Raw genomic sequence first — 22,039 nt, 5'->3', positions numbered from 1 at the left:
ATGTTTTGACATTGATTTTTAACATTCATTCCTTCTTGTGTTTGTGAGTTAGAAGATGTAAGGAGATTTGCCTTAGAGGGAGAGGAGGAGAAAGTTTATAAAAACAGTGGAGATGGTTGAGGAAGGGTACCGTCATCCCCTCGGAAGATATCTGCACTGGATCTGATTATAAAATGAACACTATTAACAATGATGTTTTTTCCCAAAGTTACTGATCCTCTTTAAGAATTATGCTATGGTATTTTTCTAAATAATGGCAAAGATTTATTGGAGTGCAGCCTTCCACCTTGTCTCCTACCCTGTGACCAATGACAAGCATTTTTTTTAAAGCAGATGGAGGATTCAAGTGCAGTGGTGGCTACAGACCAGACAGACACCTGACCCACAAGGTGACATATTGTGTTACTTTTTGTCTCATAAATATACAATTCCATGCAAATAGGATTTGCTTAGCTTGGAGGATATGCTTTAGCTCTGGTTTCCCAAAAGGATTATCAACACCTATTGAGTAAGTGTGATTATCACTTCCAACAATGTACCCAACCAGGAAAAAGTGAGATTTCTTTTATAAACATTGTGAGAGTATCATTTCATTTTTGTCATTTACCCAGTGCTTCATAAGCTCACCTTGTGTGGGTACTAATGCATTTAGATTGTGTCATTTTGTTTTAAAGCGTTGAAGAATCTCTGCTATTTCTTTCCTCTCTGTCAGACAATTGCTTCATTCCCATGGGTACCTCTTTTTGACCTTCAGATTTCTGAGTGTTATTTCTTTTTCCCCAGCTTACAGAGGTCATATTTGTGTTGCTGTTAATATCTAGTGCTATGATACAGCAGAAATCAGGCCTGAAGGAAGTTATGTTCTGAACTTTAATAGAAAATGATTATATTAAAACTTGTTATTTTAAAAGACCCAAGTTCCTTGAAGCTTTCGTAACTCTTCCTCACTTTTTTTTTAGAGAGTGAGAGTGAGAGAGAGAGAGAGAGAGAGAGAGAGAGAGAATTTTTTAATATTTATTTTTTAGTTATCGGCGGACACAACATCTTTGTTTGTATGTGGTGCTGAGGATCGAACCCGGGGCCGCACGCATGCCAGGCGAGCGCGCTACCGCTTGAGCCACATCCCCAGCCCCTCTTCCTCACTCTTAACTCTGAAAAAAAAATGAGTGACTATTTGTAGAAATTATAAGGCATCTGACATTCCAAGACTGTTAGTCCAGGGGATATAATTCATTTATTTTCTTTAAGAACTTTACTTAATCATTAATTAAGGCTTGCTTATTAAAGCTTCAGTTTGACATTTTATTTTCCACGTACCATCACATTCAGAAAAAGCATCTCTCTTTGAAGCCTTAGAGATCTTCCAACATCATACCTGTCAGAGCTCACTTCAGCTTTGGAATTGCCTGTGACCTGGAAAATATTTGCTTTTTAAATGTGTCATGATGATAGGGTGAAATGAAAGAAGTTAGGTATCTAAGGTCTGTGAAAAACGGAATGTTGTAATGTTTTGGGAGGACCCAGAACTGGGACTCAGTTTTCCCTAAGTGTTTGAGAATTTGGGCTCTTCTAACCTTATTGTTCATTATATACTTATTATACTATGATCTATTATTATAATGGAACGTATCTATTTGCTTCATTCATTCCTTCGTTTATTTAACATCTTCAGTGCCCTTACTGGGTCCAGATGTTGGACTACAAGCTAGGAATACGAGATAAAGAAAATAAAGCCGCTCCAGACTCTTGTTTGGATGCCACACTTCAGGGATTTTTAAGGTTTTGAAAATGCATGTCTTCAGTGTACTAGCATTCCATGTAAGTGATTTAGTTTATGCCAAGAATAAAATGATAGTAAAGCCATCTTTCTTTTCCTGGCTGTCCCGTTTGTGCCTTGCTACTTCAGTGGATACCTTGGTAATCAAAGTTGGCTTATTTGCCTTCTCCTGAAGCCCGTGTGTCTCCATGCAGTGTGGGGCTATATCAGTGTGGCTTGCAAAGACAGTGCACAAAGAAATTATTTTTTAGTCCCACAGTTCTTCATTGGTCCTCTTCTCTCCTCAGTTTTCTTCCCTCTTAAATGAGAGTGAAAGGTTTAAACATACTTTTCAGAGTGGAGTAATTTCGAATAAGATAGTAAATAGTTTTAATGAACTATGTGGGTAACAGTAATATCATTTCACAGAAGAGATCCGTCCTATTGCTGTTTAATTAAAATCTTACTGCTGATGGAAAGTTCTCTCTCTGGTGTTTTCTTTAATGCATTCATGATGCATCTGTCTGGGCTCCCTTGCTAGAGATATCTTTCATTATAATCCACTTATCTAAGTTTGTAATTAAACTTGTGAATGTAAAATTTCCGGTGGCAAATTGCCAGGATACCCAGTGAACTTTTGTTCTGTTTCTGAGATAAATCACTCTGAAATTTTTGGTTTTGTGTTTTGGCCAGTTGATCATTTTAAAAGTATTGTGTTTGTAATTGGTGAGAATATAAATTAGTGCAACCATTATGGAAAACAGAAAACTAAAAACAGAACTAGTGTATGATCCAGCTATCCCACTGCTGGGTATGTATCCAAAGGAAGTGGAGTCAGCATACCAAAGAGATAGCTACAGCACTGTTGGTGGAGAGCCAAGATACGGAATCAACTAAGGTACCCATCAACAAATAAATTGATAAGAAAAGGTGGTATAGATACACAACAAATATTATTCATCTATTAAAAAGGTCAAAATCTTGAAATTTGCAATAGCATGGATTGAACTGGAGGATATTATATTGAGTAAGCCTGGCACAGAAAGACAGATACCACATGTTCTTGTTGATATCCAGAAGATAAAAGAGTTGATTTCATGGATGTAGAGAGTAGAATGTGATTATTAGATGGAAGGGTTGGGGAATGAGGGACAGAAAGATATCAGATAACAGGTACAAAAATACTGTCAGGATGAATAAGTTATAATGTTCATCAGCACAGTAGGGTAACTATGGTTTACAATAATTTATTTATATAAATTGAGAGAAGTAGAAAAGTTGGCAGGCTCCCAACACACACACACACACAAATAAATGTTTAAGGAGATGGAAATGCCCATTTCCCTGTTTTGACCATTATACATTATGTATATATGGCAAATTGTAACATTATACCTGATAAATGTGTATGTTTATGTACACATACATTTAATATTATGATATAATAATGGAGATGAAGAGCATTAATTTCTATTCTTGGGGATTGGAATTAGATAGTATTGATTGAATGTACTGCAGTTTTTTAAGGTAGGAAAATGATAAATGAAATGTACTTTGACACAATTGCCTTCAGACTGTGTTCATCTGTTTAAAACATTCACAGCTTTGAAGATGCCAGTACAAAGGATACAGTGTGTCTTCTATTGATCAAACATATTCTTGCAACTTTCCTTGTGGTCTCTGTAATAATAAAAAGTCTAGGGCTGGGGTTGTGGCTCAGTGGTAGAGCACTTGCCTAGTATGTATGAGGTACTGGGTTCGATTCTCAGCACCTCATATAAATAAATGAATAAAATAAAGGTTCACCAACATCTAAAAAAAATTAAAGAAAATATAAACAGTCCTTTTGCATTTCAAAGTTGTTTGGGATGTTTGCTTTCAGAATTATTCCACTGTTTGGGGAAGTGGAGATGACACAGGACGAAAGAACATTCTACCAAAGAGTCTAATGAGCAAATTATTAATGGTCAGTGCACTGCCATAATAAATGAAAACTTTTAAAATACAATGGAGGATCCTGCTAGAAGATTTTACAGGCTTATAAACACGTTATTATTTTCATGTCAATTGTGGACACATTTTTCAATAAATTCCTTTGCAACAGTGGATGCATAATTAATCAAGAGAAAACAAAGCTATGTTTACAGTTTAACTGGATAATTGTCCTGACATTAAATATTTAGAATTTTATATTGTAGGAAATATTAATGAGTAATTAAGTATTTTTAATTTTAAAGGTCAACACATTTGAAAAAAAGGATGCATCTTATTCTTACAGTCTAGTTATCCTAAAATCTTATAAAGTTCTTTAGAGTAACTATTAAATATTAGCCCACATAAATTCCCTTCTCTACATAATTTGCATAATGTGTGTATGCATATATAATGTGCACATAAGTATACAATTTGGTAAAAAGAGATTATTAAATCCCTGTACCTTCAAGAAGGACAGACTATAGACTTACACTTTAGGTATCTATTTTATTTCTTAAACTATCTACAGAAGGCATTATATCTATTTTATCACTCTTTTTAGAATGTAAGATTTTCAAATGGAATGTGTTTTCTTTACATAATTAACCTAAACTCCACTAAGTAGGATATTATTATAGATTTTTGTTTTTTCTTTAGTGACTATGTTTTTAAACTTATTTCTATTAAAGTATTAAACTTTTATATTTTCTCTATAAAAAATCTTAAGACATTTAAATGTTTAGGCAATATTCAACTTTTTCTTTTCAATATTTGGGGCTGATACAGTGAAATATTAATAACTTATTTCTGAAATAGGAGTAATTAATTCATCAGATATCTGGCACAGGGCTGTATAACTACTGAAGTAACTTTTGGTTTGTGTCTGAATTCTCTTTTCCATACTTAGTAACATTCTTAGTTGTGCAAATCTTCCACTACTCCCTCCTTTTCAAACACTTTCTTCAATTGAGAAACATTAAATTCTTCCATACATACATACATACATACATACTTACATACATACATACATACCGCTATCTCTTTTGGGTCTCCATTTCTGACTTCTAAATTGGTGTGGCTCTGACTCTGTCATTTTTTCTCAGCTTTGTTCACTCTCCAAGATGAACTTATTTATTCCTTCAGCTTCATAACAAAGCTCAATTCTCCATATTCATTCCCATATCTCTTGTTCTGACTTCTTCTCTGACTTCATGCATCCACTTACCAATCAACAGCTCCACGTGGATATTTGGTAGACAGCTCTCACATAAGTAACTAAAAGCAGAGTTCTTCTTTTCCAGACCAAAAGCCCAGAAATTATCTTGTAAACTTTTCACATATGAAAATTGATCCATTGGCACTTCTCACTTGGCACAGGCCAGCAGTAAACTTAAGAATGCTAGGAGTAATGAGATGATTCTTTCAGGAAATGAGATGCTTCCATGGAGCGATGACAAGCTGGTTCTAAAATCACAAGAATGTGCCATGATACATTCAAGAGGGTGTGGCAACTGCATAGAAGGAAATTATATAGATGTATTCTTTCTTTAGACTCTGCCTATGTGAATGGATTTGTTCTTACTGAGAAATCTGGGGCATTTAACCAGAGTAATTGCTACCTTTCTTTGGTCAGCAGCCTCAGATCCCTCAATGAGAACAAACTCATTTATATAGCTTCCTTGTATGCAGTTACCATCATAAATTAAGCACCTCTTTCTTTGCTGGAGTAACAGGTATGAGAAATGCAATAGATGCAAATAATTTTCTGGGACTAAGGTGTGTATTATATGAAATAGCTAACCATGGGTCATCAGGATGTTCCAAAGTGTTGCTTGAATCACATGAGATGAAAAGTTGTATTTCAGTTTGTATAAGTTGAAGGAAGAGAGAGACACATTCATATGGATATATGTGTATGTATAGAACATCTGCCCTAGTGACATGGATACTGTAGGACTTAAGTTGCTTTTAGTTCATGCAATGGAATACACACAAAATAGTAGCTTTAAAATAAAGGGGTTATTGTTTTCACAAAACAGAAAGTCTACTAGTTCATGTTCTAAAACAGTAGCTGTAGCCCCATGATGAAGCTGAGTCTGACTCTCAGGATTCTTTTGTATTTCTGAACTCATTTATTTTTAGAAGATGATATTCATTCTCTGGTCTGAAGATAAGTCTAGCAACTTAAGGTATTATATCTGTGTTCTTTGGAAAAGAGGCCAATGGCAAAAGACCATATTTTCTTTGGGGCTTTTATATTTTCATTGAACAGCAAGGTCTTCACACCTCTAGACACTTATGCCTACAAATCATTGACCAGAACCATGTCTTATGACTGGTTTGGTGACAAGCAAATCTGGGAATATGATTTCTTTCTTTTTCAAACAGGGCTTGCAGACTTCCTAAAAAGCTGTAGCTCTAGAAGAAAGTGATAATATAGTAATATCTGTCACCATACCAAGTTGTAGCTTTGAAAGTGTCAGAAAACCTATTTCAAGCTCTCCTTCTATTATGTCCCCTGGCAAAAGTTTGTTCAGAGATAAGTAAAATATTTGGGTCAACTTTTTTTGCAGAATTTCCTGTGGCTTTATACATGATGCAACTGACTGCATTTATTAATGCAGCAAACTCCAAACAGTTGCAATTTAATATTTTTTATGATACATAACTATGCATTACATGCTCACATTTGATGTCATGACCTTTCACTACTGTTCTGGAGTCTGCAGACTGAGGTTCATGGCAGAAGTTGGTGGTTAAAAGGCCTGAGAAAGTTACTAAACGTCTTGTCATTGCAAGGCCAGAGGTTACTTTCTCATTAAATAGAGATGATAATACCTGCTTTCTCCTTCACAGGGTCAGTGTGAATCTTTAATGGGACTCTTGGTAGAAGAGTGTTCTTAGCTCTTCAGAAATAAAGCACAAGTCACAAGATTAGGATGTTGAAAAATCATCTCCTGTTTCTTTGCTGCAGGGCAAGATTGCACTGGAAGTGTTCCTTAAGTATAGCTGGAGTAAGGGTTTTTCTTAATGTTGAGAGACCAATGACAGTGGTAACAATGACAACTCCTTAGTGAGAACACATCCTCTGGCATGCCCTCACCTGCAACACTTTCTATATTTTATTTCATCTTTACTCCCCTAAAGGTTGTGGGATGACTGTTGCCCTCATTTTATAGTTGAGGACCCTCAGCTTGGAGGTCATCTGGTGACCTGCTGGGGTTCAGGAGTACTGTGGTAAATGCAAGTGCTGTGGTGTCTGGGCTGTTTTCTGACCCAGCTTTAACACCTTCTGGCTGAGGTGACTTTCAGCATACTTATTTAACATGCTTAATGATCATTCTCTTTTGCAACAAAATAGGAATAATACAAATTTTATTATGAGGATTTAGTGAAATGGTCTATGACTTGCCTCATACAATCTGCTCACAGAATCCACAGGGTTGAAAAGGATCTACTTTTTCAGGGACATGAGGAATTGCTTGTGTCAATGTTGACTCACAACATTAGTTTCTCTTGTTTCCAAGGAAGATTGCTGAGGTTCCTTGCAAACAACTAACCACCTTTGTGAGCTCAGTTTGTCACTTAATTCTGCATGCCTCAGTTTCCTCATCTCTAAAATGAGAGGTAATGTGGATAAGTGCTTCATAGGACCATGGAGTACTGAGGACTGAGGTCAGTATTTGTGTATAGTAGCATATGGTAAGCACATGATAGAAGATGAAATGGAATGTGTAACGTTGTTATCAAAAATTAGCCTGTTAATCGCCCATCATTATTGAGCCCTCTTCTCTGCACACTTGCCATGAGATGGCACTATGGGGATATGCATAATCACAGTTTGCTTTTCTCCCATTCATTGCTATTCCTTCAGGCTGAAAGCAAATTGGAACAGTTTTTATTTTATTTTTTAAGGTTTGTACCTTCTAAATATTCAAGGGCTTCAATGATAAGAATATATTTAAAGGAAAATGAAATGCATATGAAGTATAAGGCACATTTTTCATAGTTTGAATGGGTTTTAAATTATTAGAAAACTAAAGCTAAAGGGAGAAAACTGTGTTTTTATTTCTCTTAGTATTCATCAGTTTAGAGCTAACCTTGCAAATACATTTTGGATGCTAAGATATATAGTAAATAAGTTGATTTGGAAATTCGACGACCTTCATGATATAAATTATTCATGCCATCATGGATAGCACATCTCCTGCATACCATATATTATCATAGCTATAGCATTTTTTCTTTTGTGTTATACAAACAGTGGAGTGGAATCTGTGTCTTGTCCTCTCATTTTGTTACAGTGAACTTCTGTGTGGCTCCTCAAGTTAAAAACATCAGAATGAATCCCAGTGTCTTCTAAGGAATAATTTAGTGAGATTCAGGCATTTGGGGAAAAGAAAGGCAACATGGTTTAGTAAGACAAACCTGTGTTCAAATTCCATCTTGCATTTTCCATCAGCTCAGCAGAATCTCCTTTTATTTATGTGTGAAATGTTAGCAGCAGGGTCAATGGAGAAAGCTCCATCAATGCTGATCTCCTATTCTCTGCCCTCAAGCTTCTTGGGAAAAGGGATGTAATGAGGAACAGCAGTGTGGTCAGTGTAAAACCTAAAACATGTGGGTGTTTTTAGGAGGAATCTTGCTGCTACTTCCTGAATCAAAATCTTTTTCTGATTACCTAGGATCTGTTGTAGATTTTTCTTTTGTTCCAGATCTGTCTTAGGTTTCCTACTGGTACTCTGCTTTGTTAGTGACAGGTAGGAGATATGATGATTGCAGGAGTCCAGAAGGTTCTGCAAGCCACTCTTCCCTAGCATCTTCCACGCTGAGAGTTGGGTCCTGGCATAGGCGATCACAGAAGGAGCTGCAAAGGCATTAGTTTCCTTTGCAGTGTCCATACAGAGCTTTTGGCTGGCGAGAGAGCTTAAGAGGAGACCACGGCTCATAGTAACCTGTGTTAAGATAATATTAATATTTTTTTCCAAGCAAAACACAAAGATTGTTGAAAAATTAAAAATATTTTTGTGTGAATCTTTGGCTACTCATTCTGGAGCATTCATTCTTTGGCTACTCATTCTGAAATCTCACTGGAACTCATAATTCTTTAAAAATCTCTTTTTAGCTTCCTAACTACAGCCATTCATAGTAGAGCAAATATGCTTTTGGTCCATCTTTTCCTTAGTTTACATTTTAATGACCTTAATAGATTTTAGATGTGCTGAATACATGCCTCCCACTAATGAGAATGGACAAAGTTTTCTATTCCAGGGTGATTCTTTTTTTTTTTTTTTTTTTTTTGTACCAGGGATTGAATTCAGGGGCACTCAACCACTGAGCCACATCCCCAACCTTTTTTTTTTTTTTTTTTTTGTATTTTCTTTAGAGACAGAGTCTCACTGAGTTGATTAGGGCCTCACTAAATTGCTGAGGCTGGTTTTGAACTCTTGATCCTCTTGCCTCAGCCTCCCCTGCCACTAGGATTATAGAAGTGTGCCACCGTGTCTGGCCCAGGGTGATTCTGTGTCATGAAAAGGGTGGCTTCAACAGAGAGCTGGTCCTACAACATAGTTACTTGATAACTTTGGAAATAGCTTGGAATCAACAACCCTAAAATATAATCATTTTTATCAAACACACTCTAATGTGGCACTGACTCAAATTCATTTTTATGTATAAGGCCAGCTTTCCCATGGGTATGTTTGTCACCAGGAAGAAACTTTGTAACTTCACCAGGAAGTTATTTTATTTTATGGTGATAAGATAGATGTACATTTCTTTTCCTACTGCTTCTGTGGCATAATTGGCCATGACATTTTCTGAAAAATATTCACTCTAAAGTCTTTGTTTCAATTCCATATTATACAGTTGTAATCACGTCTCTCACTGTGTGTGTATGTGTTTTTGTGTGTGTGTGTGTGTACACGCATTTGCATGTCTGGCAAAAACCCTGTGTTGGAGTTTCTAATGAAATAATAGCCTGATTTCAGTCCATCTTTCAGTAAAAATGGAGTGACCATCCATTGATACACAAAACTAAAGTTGAAAATATCATGATACAATGCCCTTTGTTTCTTAATAGCATGTGAATTTGTCATTATCAGTGTGTTATATCCATATTTGAGGGTATGTCTGGATATTCAAAGATGTGTCATAAAGGGGCCACAATTCATTGATGGATGCTAACTTGCAAGGGAGCATGTGGAGGGGAATTGAGATTCCAAACCCATTGCTGAACCCACGGCCTTGTGCACCCGACATAGCAGGTACTGACTTGTGAACACACAAGCCTGTGGTTGTGCCCTGCCTCCTACCACTCCCAGAGGTCCTTTAGCTCTGTCGCAGCTCCAATCAGAAATGTAGCAGTCTTTACACCTGCAGAATGGGAGGGCGGGCATGCAGTGTGCTTCCCCATGGTGATGTATGTGTCTGTGAATCGTCACATTGGCAAGGGAGCTAGAGTGGGCCTGCAGGTGCATGCTGGCTGCTGTCCATGGGGTTCTGGAAAATAGCTCATGGCCAGAACAATTAAGGTTCTGTAATAATATACTAACTTTAACATATTTTTCTGCCTCACAAAGAAGTGCCATATGGGCTAGCAACGGACTTAGAACAAACTATATTTTAGTATCTGTGTTGCTTGGCCCTCAGCAAAAGTGCAGCTATGACCAGACATATTCTTGATTGTTTGCCCCAAGTAAATTTGTCTAGTTCAGTTCTCCAGGGCAGAGGGTTTAGAATTGGGTCTAGTGATGTCCCCAGGGTTCCATGAAATCCTCCAAGAGGCCACTCTTGAAGACAAACGTCAGCAGAGTGGGTCTTGTTTTATTTCAGCCAGAGCCCTCTGCTTTTACCATTCTCAGTATTGGTTTGTAATATGGAACGTTGAAGAAAAGCTTCTGGTTGCCTTTCAAAGTATTCTCTTCATCCCTGAAATGATACTGGCCATTGGAGAGCTGTGTACTTGAACTTCATTGCTTGACTCCTTGTAGAATAACTTTTACTGACTTGTACTTTGTTACTGTACCCTGGGAGTGTTCCAGGAGTGCCAAGAGACTCCAACATATGCAACTTGCAGTTGTCTGTTTTATTTGATGAAGTAATGTGCTCAGCATCATCTGTATTTATGAGGACTCCTGGGGTAAATTCCTTCAGTGCTTGAAAGAAGGACAATGGCTTTTCTTGGAGAGAAAAGAAAAAAAGGAGTTATACACATGAGGACTATAGGGCTACAGTAGCTATTTCCTTTCTTTGGTCACTAGGAAGCTCATGTTTAGATTTGTTACCCACCTTTAGCAATTTTGCAGATAGATATTTAGGGTTATTAACTTCTACCCTTAGAATCCTTTTGTACTGTTCAAGATTTTTATCCTCTATACCTATGTCTCTTTACATATTTTTTCATAATCCATGCGTTATGGAATGTTATCTCAGCTGTCTTTAGCACCATGCAGCATTTCTCTCTTTCTTTCTTTCATCTTATTATTTTGCATTGCTAGGGATTGAACCCAGGGCTTCACACTTGCTAGGAAAGCACTCTATCACTGACCTACATTTCAATCTTTTATTATATTTTAGAAGGTTGTACCCGGAGGTTATAGTTCCGTGGCACAGCATGGCCTAGAATGTACATGGCCTTGGATTCAGTACTATCCACCCAAAACAAAAACAAGAACCAAGCAAACAAACAAACAAACAAACAAAAATTCTATTGGATATCTAGAATTACATTGGACTTCAACTACTCTAAAGTAAATGCCTTTTATCTTCCCTTTCAAATCCATCTCTTTTCTTCTTTCTCCACTTTGGGTTCCATCAGTTCAGTCATCTAGGTTTGCAGTCATGCTGTCCTATTTAATCGCCTTCCTCTTATATAACACACCCAATTGTCAACCAGATCCTTTTATTCCAACCTGAGCCCTACCTCTCAAATCTCTCCAGGTCTTTTTCATCCATCAGTAGTTACCTGGACTACTTTACCAGTTTCCTAACTGCCCCTGATTTCTGTAACATCATCCACTAATAATCCTTATATACACTGATCTCAGTTATTTCAAAGTCATTCTCTTCCCAAAATTCTTCTGGGTTCTATACACAGCATGAGCTCAAATACCCCAAGGCTCTTTATAATTTGGTCCTCAGTCTGTGTTGTGTCTCTCATCTCTTCCTGCTCCTTGTGTCCTTCCCTGCAACCACCCACCTCATCACTAGTTCCCCAACACGATATGCATTTCCACACCTTGTGGTTCATTCTGCCTGGTGTGTCCTTCCTGACTCCTTCTAGCCCTTATGATTCCCTAGGTTCTTCTCAGCTATTATCTTGTGTGAGGTTCCCCCCTCTTTTTCTCAGTACAGAAGAGTAATTGCCTTGTCTTCAGTCTTCCATCTATTTTTTTTTTATGCTACTTTTAGAGGATTCTTTACCCTTTTCTGAACTTTGTTGTGTTTACTTACCTTTCTTCCCCATTTGTGAACTATTTGGAATTTGGCTGAGTGGAAGGGAAAATGCATACCAGTTTTCTGCCAATCTTGCTTTCTCTTAAGAATAAAATTCAACTAACTGAGGGGCTACCAAGTCCATAGAATCAATGATGGCTTCTGTGGGTCTGTGGGTAAGGATTGAAAATGTGACTGATTAACTGCTGACCTTCAAATATTGGTATTGTATGTGTTATCATCTTCAGGTTAATGGAAGATTTCTAATACTATCATGATAAAGGTTCCAGAAGTCAAAGTGAGTTTTCATCATTTGTGAACAGAATAAACTTAATCTGATTTTCTTTTATTCTTTTAGGAATAGGCAAGTCAAGAGGCTGAGAAGTCTGAAGAATGTTTCCAAAGGATAATCTGGCTGTTACTTGCTGGGTATGGAGGAGCATGAGGAAGCTGTTTCTATTGCTGTCTCTCTTGCTGCCCCATGCAGCTCATTTGGAAGGCAAAAGAGATAATCAGTTCATCTGGAAACCAGGTAGGAATGTCCTGGCTGTTCCTTTGTCCCATTGTTATTAATGAGAAATCATTCTTTCCATCCTTGATCTTAGTATGGAATAGTGGGAAATATATAGGCAGGAAAAATAAACCCTTTATTTTATAGCGTACATTGGATTTTTATTCTTGCATAATTGTCACCACTATCCATGATGCTTGTTATGCTTCAAAATTTTCATGTTGTTGTCAATTAAAGTTATGATTTCCATAGTTACATCTACTTCTCCTTTGTGAAATATTTCACCACTGTGCAGCACATTTGCAGCAAAAATGACATCTGAATTTAGCAGGTATCCTTTGCTACAAATGCTTTGGAACAGTCCTGGTTGACTCTTTCTTTCAGGGTTCAAACTAGTTAGCTATTTAGTATTAAATACTTTCCAGCATACATCCTGTATATCTAGGTTTGGGGGCATGAAATATTATTCTAACAGCTTTGCTTACTAGTTGTGACTATAAAGTCATCTTAATGATGTTGGTGATCCTTAGCTATATTATGTATAATCTTTTCATATATATGAATAAGTTGAGCTTGGTGTTTGGAAGCTTATATATAACTTACATTCTTCCTTAAATATTTCCTTAATTTAGCTGTGAAAAAATTTTGTTAATTTAATTTCAAAGTTAATAATTTATTAAGTTAAATTATGAGCCCCATATATCTTGGCTCTTTGTGTCACTGATACTTTTTTGTTCTTCTGGATTTTAATTTTCTTAAAGTTTCACAATCAGATCGTTTAAAATATTTATTACTGTTTCAAGAGTCCTTTCTTGTGAATACAGATAACTTATACTCCTAATATAGTGGAAGGAAAATGTGATGTTGTAGAAGATCTATGGTTCTCAGAGTTTTCATTTTGGTCTCATCATCTGTAAATTAAATAGACTGTGAACGTATTGTCACCATGGAAATATGTATAAAAGTGATATTTGTAATATTTAAATGACTTTGCAAAAATGAAAGTGAATTATGCTTTAAAGGATATTAAGTAAAAAACTCCAGCACCATTAGAGAGATAATCTAGAGGAAATTTAATTGCATCAAAGCCCCTATAAATTAATTTAATTATGGCTCCAAAACCACAGTAGTGATTTGTGTTTTTCCCCCTTTACAGTAGTTTTAGGAGGCTTTGAAAATAGTTTTAAAAGTCAATGTTGCTTTTCTGCAAATGGAGCTATTTTGTTTTAATAACAAAAGACAAATATTTTAACACATTAAAATAAGCACATTTATCTGATTCTACTCCTGTCTAAATTTCTCCAAAAATGCAATTAAAATGAAAAATAGCAAATTTGAGATGAATGAGATATGTTAAGAGAATGGGCTTAATTTGAAGTAAATTTAAAAAATATCTGCTTTTTCAAAAGTAGGTCATTAGAACAGCAAGGAGCAGAATCAACTCCACACTGAATGAATACATTGATAACTTTCAACTTGAGGTTTAGCAATGAGAATCCTTCCTATCAAATACATTGCATGTTCAAATGAATATCCAGGTCATTATTCTCATTTTCCCTGGTGTTCTTTGCTTCCTTCCCTTCTTGCTGTTACATTACAAAGGTAGTAGGTAAGATACATTTCTCTCATTTCTGAATTCAATTCTAAACCAAATAATTTGTACCTGATCATATATTTTAAAATATGAAAATTGAAGCAGTATAAAATTAAAGCAAAAATCCAGACTATGTATTGCATTCACCAATCTCTTTAGGGTTCTAAAATTTTCCTTGCATGTGTACGTATCTATTGTACATATTTATGTATACAAATTACAACACACAAGTATTGCTATTAATGTTGTTTAGATTTTTCCAGGAAAGAAATGGCCTGGGAAAAACACTATTCATGAAAGTGGGCGAGGCCGAGGAGAGTTTGAAGACAGCCACCAGGATTGTGCAGTGCCCCTAATTACATCAGTTGGGGGGTCTTTACAATTTGTAGGCCAACAGGGGTAAGGAAAAAAAATGGTTTCTAGAATCTCAAGAAAAAAGCATTCATCTGTAGATGCAGTGCCTTCCATATGCCTTGGCCTTTAGAGGACTAGAACCAACCAAAGGTAGAAACTAGGAAAGGAACTGTAGAGTGAATGGACCTTGCCTCACTCTTTCCTTCTGTTTCATCTTCTCCCGAAGTTTCCATTGTCTGAACTCTACCAGAAGCCACAAGAGAGGAGAGCCTATTGAATCCATGCAGGTGGGCCTCCTGGGCAGGGAGGATGGTGGAGAATGATGGATATGAAAATACCTAATTAATACACATACACAACTAGAATCATGCTCTCAGCTTTCTTTTTTTTTTGCAGCTTCATTTATCTCATATAATTTATCATATAATTGACATATAATGGTCTTGATGAATATTACATCATAGAGCCCATAGTTCAGCCTCATCTTTTAATGATTGTCTAGTATTTTTGCATGTTTTAATTCAATAAGTTATTTCACTAGTTTTCTTTTCATTTATTTTTTCTCTCCCTGCTGCTTTGCATTTCTGTGGTTTCTAGTTTCTTTGCTTTTATAAAAACAAATGACCTGGATGAATCAGGATATTAAAGGTAAGAAGTAGATTTATTTACTTGAGGAACCATATATCCTGGAGCAGTTATGAATCACCCCTTTCATAGTCAACTTTGAAACCTTAAAATCTGTTACCTATTTATTGATGAGTTTACTATATTTCATTTTGATTTTAAAGCTGTTTTTAGTTGAAACTAGTAATATTTTTTACAACATGTTATCACATCACAAGACCAATGTAATCTGGAATTTGAATAGACTTCCATGGAGACTCAGATAAGTATATTTCAGAAACCTGGAAACCATTCTCTTGGTTTAGATTGTAGTGTCATCCACTTAAACTCTTTGTTAGTGTCTATTGTTTTTTCTTTGAATCAGAACATTAGATGTTGGTCAACTTTTCCCAAATTAGTGGCATTTCTAGGTGAGTCATGGTTTCAGGAAAACAATGGATTGATAAATAATAATATACGTTGCTAAAGATTTTTGTACTAAAGGAGAGTCTAGTGTATCATAGACTGTGGGGTCATTGATCTGGCAAGGCTGTTGAATGCCTGATCAGTCAGTTAGTGTCAGGCTATCTGCCATTCATGTGAAGAAAGAAGGGTCACATTAGGAAGAGTATCAGTTAAGGAATAAGGCTGCCTTTTGTTGTAAGTTTAGGTATATAATTATTCATGTTTACCTTCTTTGTAGGAGACAGTAAATGGTAGTTTGTAAAAAGTTCTAAGTATTAATTCTAAGAGGTGCACTCATCACTCATTCCACTAATACCTACTGAGTGCTGACTGTGTGTCAGACACTGTTACAAGGATGTGAGAAAAATGGATAATTGAGAATAAGTCAGACAAATCCTTGGTTTTCAGGAACTGGGTACTAAACATAATCAATAGTTAGAGAACAGGTTAGATGATGAGAAGTGCTAAGAAGCACAGACAGGGCAAAGAAGACGGATATATGGTGGTAGATGAGAGACTGATAGTTTTAGTTGGTTGTCCATGGGATACCTCAAGAAGGAAGTGAATTTGAGTGAAGACCTTCAGGAAGTGAGGGAGCCAGCCATGGGGATATTGACAGATGGATGGTGCAATAGGGCAATGGCTCTGAGACAGGAGTGCCTGGGACACGTTTAAAGACCAAGAGAGGAGCCCAGCATGCTGCAGCAGAGAGAACATGGGCATAGTGATAGGAGATAAGGACAGAGAGGTAAGGGGGCCAGATCAATTGTGTCCTCAGAGGATAAGATTTTTACTTTGGATGATACACAAAGACGCTAGAGGGATTTCAGTGAGCAGTGACATGATCTGACTTTCTTTTTAGTACAATTTGAAAAGGGTCCTTGTGGTAGGTAGGGAGTTGAAAAGGGTAGAGCAGAAAGACCAGTTAGGCAGCTAGAGAAATAAGGAGTGATGATAATGATCTGACCCAAGGTCATGGCATGAAGATGGTGAGAAAGGGTTGAGTTCTGGATATAGGTAGGGCCATGTTTTTCTGCCAGAGGTGATTTCGGCAATGTATGAAGACATTTCTGGTTGGCACAACCAGGTGTGCTACGAAATATCCTAAATGATTAAAAATGCACAGAATGGCCCTCTACAAGAAAGGAATTTTCAGGCCTCCAAATATCAATGGTGCCCAGGTTGAAAACCCTGATTCAGGGCGCAGCCCTTAGGATTTGTGATGGGGTGGGAGGGAAGAGACATTAGGTGATTTGGACTTTTCCTTGAGCAGCTGGAAGAGTGGAGTTGACATATTTAAGATAGGCTGTCTGGGAAGGAGCTGCTATGGAGAAAATGCAGTATTAGGAGGTAGGTATTGGGCAAGTGTGTTAGAAATTCATGTGGAAGGGTTGACCAGAAAGTGAGATGTGTAGTGTCTGATTCAGTAGGAGACTTTTGCTGGAGAAATTGATTTGGGAACCGCAAGCAAAGTGGTAGAATTTAAATGTGAAGCCTTAGAAATGAAAAGATGAGCCTGAAATATGTGATCCTAAATATGTAGTGGATCACATTCTAATTACTTCCATTTGGAAGCCAAATGACATTAAAAAAATTATTTTGGTAAATGCATATAAACTTTGCCATTTTAGCAGTTTTAAAGGTGTAAAATTCAGTGATATTTAGTACATTTGCAGTGTGGTGGAACCATTACAGCTATCTAGTTCCAGAACATTTTCATTATCTAAAATTACATTTGCAACTGATCTTATAAAAACTAGGAAACAAATTTTGTTTTAGAAAACAAGTTCTAAAAGAAAAAGATATTCTGTATTCGTTTCTTTGTGACAGACTTTTTAAATAGCCTAAGTCATTCTAAGAGATCACTCTGGCGTAATGGAAGGTGCTAAAGTTTTGTGCACAAGCTGAATCCTCAAATCCTGAATGTTTAATGGGGAGAAAGTTATTGAAGCTCTATGGGCCTTATTTATCTGAAAATGGTAAACAATCAACATTTCACAGGATTGTTTTGAGAAGCAAGATACTATTTTGAAATGCTTATTGTGTAAGTGGTTACTCAGATGTTACCTATTTCTATCATTATATTATAATTTAATGTTTGAAATATTTGATTCTATCATACAATTTTTGTATGCATTTCTTAGACACACAAAAGGAAAGTTTGATAGTTGTATATACCTTATTAATAAATAATTATAAATAATTTTATAGACATTTACTTTCTTGCCATATGCCATTTCTACCCAGTGAGTAAAAAGAGTGAGAAGAATGACCTATGTTCTAAGAACTAAGTAGAAAAATTGGAATTATTCTTTTTGGGAAAAAAAGGAGATGATCAAAATCACATTGCATAAGGAGAAAAGGATCCTACATATGTTTATATTTATTATAGTTTAAGTAATATTTTCAATGTTGAAAGTACTTTAAGGAAAAATTGCATTATATATTATACATATATTAAAGTTCAGAAGTATTTAGAGAAAATAAAATGTTCTTGGAAGAAAGATATTTTTTGATAGTGCAATAAGCCCATGAAATATTTTCTCTGGATCATTTTAATTGCTTCCATGGGTTTTAGTTAATGGAGAAGGTACATGTTTATTATACTTTCAGTGGTGGTGTTTCTGTGATAACAAAAATTTTAGACATATGGGGCTTGGGATTTACTGCTAAAAATTTTTAATCATTTTTCATTAGAAACTACAAGTGCTAATTTTATGATATTGCCAATAAGTCAGAAAAAATGTATATTACCCAAATAACATAAAATATATTTCTCTGCTGTTTTTTCCTAAATAGCACTAAAATGTAGGTTTCATGAGAACAGGGGATTTTGTTGGATTTGTTCACTAATATATTTAAGAACTTAGAACACCAATAACAGCTGTATAAAAATATCCGAAGCCCGTTAATAAGGGGCAACTGTTTTTTGGTGTGTGTGTGCATGCATACATGTTTGTGTGTGTGTGTTGTGTGTCTGAGATGTGAGGAGACAAAAATGTATGATCTATGTTATTCTGGAGCTTGAAGATATTGAGGATCTATGAAATGACTGAAACCAAAGTCACACTTACAGATTAGTGAATGTGGAAATAAAGTCTATATTTCCACATTGCTTGATTTTACTAGCAGTGGTGATCATATGTGGAAAAAATGTTTTCAACTCATTTTCTTAAAAAATAGATTAGAATGTTCTGGAAAATAACGTTAAAAATAAAATAGTGTTAGAAATAAAAATATTACTACCACACTTAGGTGAGATAGACCTATAGAATCTCATCTTACCAGTTCCATTCCACAGAGGGACACAGTTTCTGTTATTTTGATGTTTATTCTCATATTTAACTCCATATTTCTAAGCAGCATTTTCATTATTGATACTTCTTGCTTTATAAATATTAGATATTTCCTATCAATCTGCTGTTATGCTAAATGAGGATTTGATCTCTCATCCATCTACCTCTCCCCTCCTACCTGCAGTCTTTCAAACTTGTTGTATCAAGGTCTTTAAGTCAATGGGTGCTCATTTCCTATGTAGATATTGTTCTATGCTGACCCAACAAGTGTACTCTCTCTCATTCAGCTCTTTGTTTTATACAGAAATGAAAAGTGGCCTCATTTTGTTTTCTGTGTGGTCTTTGAGCCTATTGCTGTTTTCCCCCAAATACTCCATTAGAGATGTCACATGCCCAAACATTCCAGTGCAGCTCTTAAGAATAATTACATTATTTTCTTTGGGAGATCTTTGTGCAGTCATCTGTCCCCTGAATTCAGTCTGGACTACAGTGTCTGGGTGTTTTCTGTGGAACTTCCCTTCACTCCCTCTCGTCTTGAATTCCTTCTTCCCTGTGCTTATTTCTCTCTCTTGCGTTATTTTCCAGAATTGCTAAGTTTATCTTCTGGTACTGCTGAAACAGGGTGCGTTGAAAGTAATTTTCAAACCCTCTTAGGTTGTGAAGGGTCTGTGTGCTTGTGTTGGATTGATACCTTGGGTGTGGAGTTCACGATTAAAAAGTGCTTTTTCCTTCAGAATTTTGAAAGTCTTACTCCATCATGTTATGGCTTCCAGTGTGGTTAGCGAGAAGTTCAGTGCCACTTAGATCTCATCTCTTTGTCCAATGACACCTCTTTGCTTGTTTCCCTTTTTCTGGAATCTTTTAATCCATAAATTTCTAAAATATCATGATTTCATGTTTTGAGATACATCTATTTTTTCTTGTTATGCTGGACATTAGTAGGATATTTCAGTTGGTTTACTCATGTACTGAGACTTATAATTATTATTATTATTTTTAATAATTTCCTCCCTCTGTCGTTTCTGTTCCTTCTGAAACTCTTCATGGAAACATATGAACTCTCTAACTAATGTTCAACTTTGAGACATTTCCCATTTTTGTTTTTGTTTATATTTTTATTCCAGTTTCTAAAAATTTTCTTCTATTTTCAACCATCCTTTTTGAATTTTTTTTTAGTCATCCCATTTTTTTTTGGTTTATATGATCTTTTAGTTATTCTAAGATTTGAAAAAGATTGTATCGTGTGTCACAGACATAGGGGTTATTCTTTCAGGGATTTTAATGCTTGTTTTTTCCCCCTTGGGTTCTATCCACCATTTATTCTTTTTCTAATGCACTGTTCCTGTTTTATTCAGTTGTTTCTTCAAGGGTGGCCATAGAGATGGATAGCTTTCTTCTAATGCATATTGATTATTGACAGTCTCATTAGTGTCTCACTTTATTAAAAATGAAATACTAAAAGCTGATTGGTTATTCCTTGCAACTGACTCAGTTGTTGGACTTCGCTGTCAGAACTTCTTGAGTGGCGAGCTGGCTTTTTTATTGAAGGTGGGTTTCTCAAAAATCTATACCCATCAGTACTTAAAAGTCTTTTCTCTGAGGCTGGTTTTATTTAAGGTAAAGATTAAGCAGCTATAACAAAGGTGCTCCCAAATATAATGGCTTAAAACCCCAGAAACTCATATCTCTCTTATGTGAAGGTCACAGAGTTAGTGGTTCAGAATGACTGATGGGCAGCTCTGCTCTCTGTGTTTATTCAGCCAGGCATTTTTCTTTTATTTTCCTGAAGAACATTATCTTTCTCCACCATCCAAGCTGGGCTAAGGCATTTCTACTGCCTATTGGATGAAAAGGGCACAGAGCTGAACAAGAGATTTCAGGAACAAGAGATTTCACATAAGTGACAGAAGTTGCACACATGTTCTGTTTCTCTACATCAACTAGCCACAAGATAGTGACTTGGAACAATAATTGTCATGGATTTTGTCTACAAATTGAGGGGGTGACTGGACTCAGCTAGGAATGATCACTTCGTAGCGGAGTGTGCAGTTATCTGGGATGATTCTTCACTCACACACCTAGTGACTGGACTGGGAAGACTCAAACAGGGGTTGGAACAGCTGGAACTCTTCAGGTATCTTTTTCCTTGTGTGTTCTCTTCATATGGGGCTGCAGAATCCCAGAGGAAGCTTCTGCTGAGAAAAGAGAGGTGGGGTTCCATCTTTTGGTCAGAGGTGTGGCAAAGGATTTCCAGATTGGTTTTAAATCACGATTCATCACTTCTCTTTAGAATTCACTGGTAAGAGGAGAGTCACCTGGTCACCAAGGAAGGTGGAAGGTATAGCCTGTGTTTGGGTAGCCATGTCAGAAGGGAAAATAGATTTATCATCATAAGCAGCCTTCATTCCAGGGGCTCTCCTGTGTCTCCTAAAATGAATCATTCCTGCACTGCACGACTGAAAAGAGAGCCAGGGGAGAGTTCTTGGCTCAACATAGATACTTCTTTTTACTTCATAGCTCTCTTTTGAATGGGCCAACTCGTGGGTTGCCTTCTCTTTGCCTTCTCTTCTCTAAAATATTCACTTGATTTGAATTTTGCTCTTTGCCTGCTGAGATTGGGCAAGGGACAGAGGAAAGGGACTAGAGGGCTATTTAACTCGATTTGTAGATTTTAAATTATTCTCTATTTCAAGCCACAAGCCTAGTTCCTCATCAGTGTCTCTAATTCTCCAGCCTTCTCATACTTCTTTCAGTATAAATTGCCTTTTTCTTGTTACCATGCCCTTCTGTATTGAATTAATCTTTAGCATCCTCTACCTTAACAAGATGTGTAGAGCTCGTCTCTCTGCTCTTTTGGTCTCAGAACTCATTTCTTTGGGACCACTTGCTCTGCATTTATGATCCTTTTGGGGTTATATCTTTTAGTACCTTTACTGTTGTTTCAACAGGGTAACAGGAGGGTGTGAAAAAAAATGTCATACCCACATCAATGGGGATGTCTTCACTGTTTTGTTTTTATTGGTGCATTATAAGGATACATAATAGTGGGA

At 36.4% G+C, this 22,039-nt stretch overlaps 1 protein-coding gene across 1 annotated transcript in view; it reads left to right on the top strand.

The window, feature by feature from the left end:
- The first annotated feature begins 12,559 nt into the window (after nucleotides 1-12,559).
- The window catches only part of Thsd7b (thrombospondin type 1 domain containing 7B), a 697,342-nt gene continuing 687,862 nt past the window's right edge, over nucleotides 12,560-22,039 (top strand). The window contains exon 1 of the mRNA XM_076866252.2: nucleotides 12,560-12,698. Within this exon, the coding sequence (XP_076722367.2) occupies nucleotides 12,560-12,698 (139 nt within the window). The remainder of the gene's footprint in view (nucleotides 12,699-22,039) is intronic.

This window comes from Callospermophilus lateralis, chromosome 9 (genome assembly GCF_048772815.1).
Source record: "Callospermophilus lateralis isolate mCalLat2 chromosome 9, mCalLat2.hap1, whole genome shotgun sequence".
NCBI lineage: Eukaryota > Metazoa > Chordata > Mammalia > Rodentia > Sciuridae > Callospermophilus > Callospermophilus lateralis.
Note: the sequence above shows the minus strand (reverse complement) of the source record. Positions and strands in the feature narration are given on the sequence as shown.